Source organism: Sinocyclocheilus anshuiensis, unplaced genomic scaffold, assembly GCF_001515605.1.
Source record: "Sinocyclocheilus anshuiensis isolate Anshui unplaced genomic scaffold, SAMN03320099.WGS_v1.1 scaffold521, whole genome shotgun sequence".
NCBI lineage: Eukaryota > Metazoa > Chordata > Actinopteri > Cypriniformes > Cyprinidae > Sinocyclocheilus > Sinocyclocheilus anshuiensis.
Genome location: NW_015540882.1, coordinates 431,440 through 440,628, shown reverse-complemented (window position 1 = coordinate 440,628; position 9,189 = coordinate 431,440). Strand labels below are relative to the sequence as shown.

Genomic DNA, 9,189 nt, shown 5'->3' with positions numbered 1-9,189 from the left:
GATTGAGTGGCCCATGGTGGCGGTGGGTTATGGTATGGGCAGGCGTATGTTATGTACAACGAACACAGGTGTATTTTATTGATGGCATTTTGAATGCACAGAGATATCGTGACGAGATCCTGAGGCCCATTGTTATTCCATTCCTGTTCTGTTCCTGGATCGGTGTATACGACAGCGTGTTCCAGTTCCTGCCTATATCCAGCAACTTCGCACAGCCATTGAAGATGAGTGGACCAACATTCCACAGGCCACAATCAACAACCTGATCAACTCTATGCGAAGGAGATGTGTTGCACTGTGTGAGGCAAATGGTGGTCACACCAGATACTGACTGTTTTCGGACCCCCCCCGGACCCCCCAATACAGTAAAACTGCACATTTTAGAGTGGCCTTTTATTGTGGCCAGCCTAAGGCACACCTGTGCAATAATCATGCTGTCTAATCAGCATCTTGATATGCCACACCTGTGAGGTGGACGGATTATCTCGGCAAAGGAGAAGTGCTCACTAACACAGATTTAGACAGATTTGTGAACAATATTTGAGAGAAATAGGCCTTTTGTGTACATAGAAAAAGTCTTAGATCTTTGAGTTCAGCTCATGAAAAATGGGGGCAAAAACAAAAGTGTTGCGTTTATAATTTTGTTCAGTATGTGTTTAGGGTCAATTCCCAGTAAGTACCCAATAAATAAAGTTGCATATCATCCAATTAGCACCAGACAGATGGCCTTTGTTAAAGTCTTAAGACCCTGGTCACCCATATTTGTCTGAAAGAAGAAAGTCATATACACCTAGGTTGGCTTGAGGGTGAGTAAATCATGGGGTAATTATACATTTTTGGGTGAACTATCCCTTTAAGTCATGAATCCTCATAAATCATGATTTGCTATATAGGCAGCAACTCCACACACCATGCAAATATAGTTCTCCACAGAAAATTTGACTTGCTAGCTGGTCTTACGGGCCAAGTCAAACTGGTTTGTTAACTGATTTTAGAATTATTTTTTTTTTTTTTTTTAGTTTCCGAAAGTCAGAGCCAGTCTGCAGATTTTGTACAGTCAGAGGTCATCAATTTCACAAAAAATCAGTAATGTATAACTGGCGCAGACTTTTCAGACTATGATTCCATCCAGTTGAAGGATATCAAACTTGTTTTAGAACTGGTTTTAGAACACACATTGCTTTTATTTGTCTCCTAGCAATGAGGCGCATGTTTCTGCATGAGTTTGCGGCGTTTGGAAAGACTTAATGTTTGGTACTGTGTAAAAGATCCAGTCGTTTAGTGTATAATGCCCAGATTTTCTCTGGAATCATTTACAAAGGTGGCAAGTGTATGATGCCTAGTGTTTTAAAATCATATTTTAAAAGACACGTAATGCATTCCAGCTTTAAGTGTATTCCATTATTAACTTTTAAGCACATACATTTACAAACAAAAGGGATTATGGGAAATTTAACCCAAAAACCACACAGTCTATCATTCGGGTTTATAGTACCTACTATTTTCAACATGCTACCATTTGGAACACAATTCTCCAAATCTTGCATTTTATACAGTACGGATGGTATTCAAATTGGCATGTAGCCATGTCTTTATTCACTGATGCAAATACAAGCTTTATTTTCGGGTTAGGGTCTATAGCCATTATATTTAGCTTAACGTAAGAACAATAGAAGTCGATGGGAAGTCGCCAGTAGCAGAGTAATTGTCTGTGTGTGTGTGTCTGTGTTGACAGGGTTTGACACCGAACTTCTTCCCCTCTGCTCTGGTTCATCCAGCACATGCTGTTCTGAGTTGCATAACACATTTACACACAAACATTCAAACTCTGTCAGTCTCTTACCGTGTTGTAGACTGAATACGCTGCCAGCACATTGAACAGGGCTTGCTGTCTGTAAAGGACAAAAAACACAGCTCAATCAAACTGTTCCCAGTATTACAAGATGGCTATAATTATGATTTCAAACATTTAGTTCAATGTATACAGTAACCAGGTCAATGACATGATGCCAATATTTCTGTAATCCATTGAGAAATACATAAAAAATGCACTACATATAGACAATGTCTTCTTGAATGAGACTCTTCTGTAAAGAATTTGTATTCAAGTTCTGAATTAAAATTATTCAATTATTGTATTCAGTCTCTTAAGGTTAATTTGACCTATTCATGAGATGGCAAGTTATAACCCTAAGAAAACGTCATGATATTCATTACAATAGATAATTTTTTTAAATACTTTTTATGTTGTAAACTATTTACTTAATCATTAATGAGTCATTCAATCAAATATTTTTTTGGCTGAAAAAGTTGTAATTTTCAATTAACACAATGTTGTTCAAAATTATTTGAACCCAACATGAACCCAAACATTATGTTTTAAAATCATTTTATTTATTTATTATTATTTTTCATCATGGACATCCATCTTTTTCATTAATCCAACTACATTTTGTCCTAAAAGCACTGAGGGTCCAGCCCAAATCGAACAGCAGAAAGAAACCAGCTCACAGTAGCAGAATCCATCCATGCACAAACCATCACATCCAAAGGAGACGTATGTTAATAATTCATAATGTCTGCAGATTTGAGAAGATTTAGCAATGCACAGCAAGACCCTTGGTAAGAGGCCAGAGGAAAGCAGAATTGTGACTAGTGTGTCGTAGAAACACTCATGAGCAACACAAACAAACAGCAGATGTGTTAAACAGAACTTCCACCCCATATCCTCTTATTGGCCACGCAGTGCTAATAAAAATGTAGAAGTCATTGCTCAGAACTTCCATCCACCAGATACCCTGTGCAAAGAGGTTGTGGTTGATCTACGTATGTTGTGGGTGTGCTGCCCATGCAAGCCACATAGCTGAAACCTCTTGTGCACTTTTATCTACAAGACCCTTTCAGTTTAAATTTGTTAAGTGGGATGACACTTTTGAATATCAAATATACGGAAAGATTATTGAGGGGCATCTGGGCAACGTTTTGTTAAAAATGTATGATACACTCATTTTTGATGACTGTCCATTTTCAAGAGGATATTCAATCCCAAGTGGGTCTTTATGATTGTCTGGTACGAAAGGAAATCTTTTTTTTTCTTTTCGTGACACTGTGGCAGAACTTTATGCTGTTGTTATGGACAGCATCAAAGTATATATTTATTCTGGGGATGATGGTAATGAGTCACCGGTTGTATCATTTCCTGTGAGGCCGCTCACAGTAACAGGAAGTTGAACAAAAACGCAGTAACAAAGAGGAAGTAGTCTGAGCATCTCAACTGAAAAGCACAATGCCAAACAGACCTTGAGTGAAATGAAGATAAAGACTTTCTTGAGTGTGTGTGTATGTATGAGTTCATGCAATATCTTTCTTACTTGACCCCAAAGCGATCCATGAACATGATATGGTTTCTAAAGGTCCTGTTGACATCAAGATCAATCTGCTTAATTTCTGTCGAATACTTCTTGGCTTGTTCCTTCATTTTCTGCAACAACATGAAAACAAAAAAGTTAGCAATAACTGTTATATTTTTTTGGAAACTACAGAATATCCAAAACTAAAGTAAAACCAAAACTCAAAGTTAAATGCTAAATTTTAGCGTTAGCCGCACCAAACAGAATTGCAAAAATAATATTTTTTTCAAAAAGGTTTCACAAAAACTGCCCGCATCTGCTATTGGTCAGACAAACAGATAGTCCCACCCCAAACTGATGCGCAAGCAAACGGAGTAAAGGTCCTCAGAGCAATATACTCAGAAAGTTAACCTACAAATGGCGTACCAATGGTTATCTATGCATATTAAGCTTATAGGAGAAAGTTTTTACACATTGTCACTATAAGCTATTGTTAAACAGAAAGAGCTGCATCAGCTTTCCACAGGAAAAATAACACATACAATATTGGTTATTTCAGCTTTTATATATTTAGAAAATTAGCAGATGACTGCAGTGCACACTGCTACCTACACTACAGTACACCTAAACCATGGCTGCAAACCTGCATCTAAATTTTCATACAAAAACCAAAGACACTGGTTTCCATTTAAGTGCTACACGTCTGCTATTCACATTCGTCAGAGCAGCAAACCAGTTATAAATATTACAGCAGCACCCAGATATATTTAGAAATTCAGATATAGATATACGTTCAGTTATAAATACAACTCTTGAGCTCTAAAGATTCTGAAATGACTGAAAACAAAAATAAGTATTGGTACCATGGCACATCACATGATCCTTCAGAAATCATTCTAATATGCTGATTTGCTGCTCAAGAAATACTTCCGATTATCAATTATCAACATTTCTGTGGAAACGTTTTTTTTTCAGGATTCTTTGATGAATAGAAAGTTCATAAACCAGCATTTATTTGAAATAAAAAAATATTTTGTAATATGATAAACGTCTTGTCATTTTTGATCAATTCAATGTGTCCTTGAACGTAGTGTATACCATTTCTCAGGTAACCAGACTTTTGGTTTGCGGCATAAAGTCTGGTCCACTTTGCAGGTTTTCTTTTCTTGTATTTTTCATATAATACCTGGGAACTTATGTAATAATCGTCAGACTACACAAAGCATGCAAACCAGAAACCTTTGTTATGAAATAAAACATTGTTGTGCCAAGAGGGCAGATTGGAGACAAAACACGTCTGGCTAATTTAAACCCAAACAATCACACAGGACAAAACAAGCGAGTCATTGAATGAATGCACACCAAACAGCCACTTTTCATTCAAAGGACCAAGTGGAGCCCAAACACATCTCACAAATATGATTCCTGCAAAGCTCCTACCTCGTACTTCCTGTAATTCGCCTCTTTCACCTTTTCCACATCCAGCAGCAGAGCCCAGGCTTGACCGCGCAGCTTCAAGGGAATCCCCTTGTATACCCGCTTCATCATCTGCAAAATGCACATGGGAAGAGGAAACAAACAGGATTCCGGATGTGTGGGCCTAAATTTCACTATAACACACAGCAGCTTTGAGTGGCATATTATGTGAATACAATGGCAGCAACAGCAAAGAGATAAGAGACTACAATGCTCAATTACTCAATATATTAATAAAAAAAACATTATATACAATTCTTAATATAGTTAATCAGTCTAACTATTTTACAATGGCTTCAAATGCGTCTCATCCAATTAAAGCTCTAAGGAACTATCAAATGTATTAGTTACCTTTTCACTGTTGCAGTACTTGTCCCACTTTTTCACCATCTTAACCCATTTTTCCTCTCTTTCAACCTCCTGGAGTTTGTACTAGGGAAATAACATACTGAATTTTAGTCTCGAATCCAAAATGTACGTAAAACAAAGAAGCCATTCATCAAGAACACCCTAATTCAATGGATTAACTTATCTAAAACTGAATTTTGCCACAAAAGATTTAATAGTGATTGCAGGTGCAAAGAAAGCTGATATCATATGATATAATGTCACCTTCTCCTCCACCGCGGTTGGTGTTGGCAGTTCCTCTTCACTGGAAAAACAAATTACAAACGGGAAATGGTTGTTTAATCTGTAGAAGTATTAAATGAATCAGAAGCTTCATTCAAATAACAACTAAGATTTTACTGTGGATTTATGAAAAACAATCCTGACAACACTGTTCTAGCGGTAACAATCAACTATTGCCCAAAACAAACTTCATATTCTTCATAACAACATAGTTGAGTTGAGCGTTTAACATCTTCAACTGAAGACAGAGGTCTAGTGTTAAAACTGCCAGGACAGACGAGACTTACTGCAGGAAACCGAAGCGGTCTGTGACCTTGTAGATGCTGTAGTCGGCATCCTCCCAGGGGTTAATGTGCACACCCTCATGCCTGCCCTGCAACCGGCCCAACAAACAAACCGAGAAACTGAAGCAAAGGCAACAGACCCTCATACCAATAGATGACTGGAACTCAAATAAAAACATGACTTAAAGGAATAGGTCACCAAAAATGAACATATTATTCAGTTAAAACTGTTCAAAACAAATATGTCGGTGGATTTTTGTACTTTTTCACTAGCCAGAAGTGACAGTTTAAAGTTAAGATGATTTAATGATGGATTTGCTTCTTCTAAACATGCAAGTTCTCTCTAATTGATGGACTGGAGTGGATTACTTGTGATGTTTTTATCAGCTGCTTGGACTCTCATTCTGACGGCACCCATTCACTGCAGAGGATCCACTGGTGAACAAGTGATGTAATGATACATTTCACCAAATATGATGAAGAAACAAACTCATCTACATCTTGGATGGCCTGAGGGTGAGTATCAGCAAATATTCATTTTTGGGCAAACTATTCCTTTAAAGGAAAAGGCAAGAAAAACATTTGAAAACACCCCACTTCTTTTTTAGAACAATCCAGATCTCTAAAATAAATAGGGATGATACAAGAAACCCCCAGAATACACAATTTCTGCTAACTGAATATATTTCTGTCTATCCTGAACATCTTATCTGTCTAAGCTCCACAGCCTTATCTAAAGGTATCTGACGTACGCAGAGAATTTCCAAGTATGCAGACACATAGTCAATTTTTGAGTGTAGCAGCAATGTTAGCATGACATCCAGCTGTTGTCCATCAAAACACTTCCTCCTCAAAAGATTTTGGCTGTGTCTGAAAGCTAGAACTTGCTGGTTTTGTAAGCTGTATATGGAAGTATGAAGGCACAAAGGATTGTCCGGATCCAATTTTCACATAAAATCCTGTCTACTAAGACAGTGGTTCTCAATCTCAAACCTGTCCTGGAGTCCCCCCAGCCCTGCACATTTTGTATGTCTCCCTCAATTGTCACACCTGATTCAACTCATTAGCTCATTAGTGGAGACTGCATGACCTGAAGTGGGTGTGTCAGATATAGAGAGAAATACAAAATGTGCAGTGCTGGGGGTACTTAATGGAGAGGTTTGAGAACCACTGTACTAAGATCTGGCAAGTTTTTTGTGAATGCACTGTAAATTTAAATTTGTTAACTTTACTTTAAATCTTGCAAACCTATTGCCTCAGAAAAATCTAGTTAAGGTTTGGCATATTCAAGTTTTCATAAATTGGCTTCTGAGTAAATTTTAATATACTGAGCAATCTAAACTAGATTTTTCTGAGACAATAAGTTTGCAAGATTTTTTTCCAAGTAACGTTAACATACTGAAATTTACAGTGTGCAGCACAGATGTACCTTCAGTGCCCATGATATCCCGCAACCCTGTGTGTGCAGTTTACACAATAAAATGGCATCTGATGGAGCAATTAAGAGCAGAAGAAACTAATACAGAGGAACACACACTGTAGTCTCAAGATATTTTTGGTTTTATCAGAAGCTCATTTGAACTTGGTCTTATCTAAACCTAATTTGAATTAGTTTCAGATGAAGGCCATCCAATCTAGTTCTTGGAGGGCCACTCTCCTGCTCCAACCCTAATTAAATTCACTTGAACCAGCTAATCAAGGTCTTCAGACTCATTAGACACTTCCAGGTAAGTGTGTTGGAGCTGGTTGGAGCTACACTCTGCAGGATACGGACGGACCCTCCAGGAGCAGGATTGGAGACCGCTGTTTTAGATCATTAGATGTGATTTTTTATGCCTCTGAAGCCTGTCTGAAATGTTCCATAGGTGGTACCTTTAAACAAAACCGCTGTCTGTGAAGTCATGGCAGCAAGGCAGACTCAGCCACAATATCCAATATCCAAAAAATTACCACAATATGAACCACAACTATGTTTACCTACAAATTATAACATCAGCATTTTAATAACTTGTCTCACATCAGTTGTGTGCAGCATTTCTAAAGAAAGCTGTTCCTTGCCAAGAACAGCAAACTGCAGCAACTTTTGTAGTCTAGTGGTAAAATATCTGGGATAGTTGATTCATGAGCTATCACAATCATTCCCTTGAGCAAGACACTTAAACTTTGGCTACTCCAAGCACTGGCATACCCAAATCTTGGTGTTCTGCATCATGTGTGTACTGCAAAGGCATCTGCTTAATGACCACTTAGGCTACTACTTTACTTGGGCTACTTTGCCAATATGCATTTCTGTCCATGTCGCTGAGGGTCACGGACAATCATTAACCAGTTTCCCCTTGTCTGGACATCGGCTCAACCAGTCAAAGTTCAAAACTTAGGTCAACAATTATAAAAAGTCTGAAGGTATACAACTGAAAGGATGTAACTTGCCTTCTCATATTTTTTGATGATCTCAGCCCGTTCTTCAGCTATTAGAGTATCAAGGTCCTTCTTCATCTCAAAATCTGAAAAAGAAACAAAACAAGCAGAAGCCTTTGAGCAAACTGGCTCCTGTAGATGCGTGCAAACATGTTCCTTAGATGTTGTTGAATATGACGCATTACTAATAATACCCTTCTGATCTGCCTTCAGGTCTGTTTGGCTAAAATTAGGGCTGGGCGATATAGCTAAAAAAAATGTATCAACGATATAATGTTTCATATCGTTCGGTATCGATAATAATTAATGACATTTTATTACATTTTATTTAATTGACAAATGTTATAACCTTTTGTAAAACAAAGAGCAATAGAATTTTTTTATTTTATTTAACCACTGTATTTTTAAATTAACCCAATTTATTGAGTCAAACAGCAAATATTTTTTGTTTTAACAGTCAAACACACAATAAAAATTTAACAAATATCTAATTTCTAATGTTTTATATGCAGATTAAATAGGGCTTAAGGAAACGTTTGGCTTGTCTCCCGAGGCCACAAGAGGGCGCAATGAGCAATATAATGCAGCACATTTAAATTGTCAACGCAAGGAAATAAATGTCTATAAAAAAAAACCTGCATTACGTCTAAATTAACTCATATAAATCAAATATAATTTCATAAATTGCATAAACAATTATGAACAAAACAGCATCACGTATTTATGCATTGCTTAATACAAAGAGCCGAATCGCCCATCACGCAGATTGCATTTAAAAACACAAGAGATGCAGTGAAAAGGAATAAACTTCCACAAATTCGCGACGTGTTTTCTAAAAGTTTAAACTGTTTTAACTTTGCATTGCTACATCTCTTGTGTGAGACGTAAGTGCAGCAGTCATATTTGTCCGTCTAAAAATGCGCTGAATATGCATCTGTGTGAATGGCTTGGTTTAGTTTTTCACATAATCAAGATCTTCTCCACATTGAGCTTCTATATTTCTCTAATATTTTGAATGCATAACACAGCAG

General features: G+C 37.3%; 1 protein-coding gene across 2 annotated transcripts in view; it reads right to left on the bottom strand.

Moving 5' to 3' along the window:
• The window catches only part of LOC107688560 (USP6 N-terminal-like protein), a 25,028-nt gene that overhangs the window by 6,003 nt on the left and 9,836 nt on the right, over positions 1 to 9,189 (bottom strand). Inside the window, exons 2-8 of one of the 2 annotated variants that reach the window (XM_016486261.1) lie at positions 8,171 to 8,244; positions 5,744 to 5,829; positions 5,439 to 5,478; positions 5,178 to 5,258; positions 4,791 to 4,898; positions 3,372 to 3,481; positions 1,844 to 1,892 (exon numbers count right to left, since the gene is read on the bottom strand). In XM_016486261.1, the coding sequence (XP_016341747.1) occupies positions 1,844 to 1,892; positions 3,372 to 3,481; positions 4,791 to 4,898; positions 5,178 to 5,258; positions 5,439 to 5,478; positions 5,744 to 5,829; positions 8,171 to 8,236 (540 nt within the window). In that variant the 5' untranslated portion in view covers positions 8,237 to 8,244. Of the gene's footprint in view, positions 1 to 1,843; positions 1,893 to 3,371; positions 3,482 to 4,790; positions 4,899 to 5,177; positions 5,259 to 5,438; positions 5,479 to 5,743; positions 5,830 to 6,492; positions 6,753 to 8,170; positions 8,245 to 9,189 lie in introns of those variants that run through there. The other variant, XM_016486262.1, reaches the window with a different exon arrangement.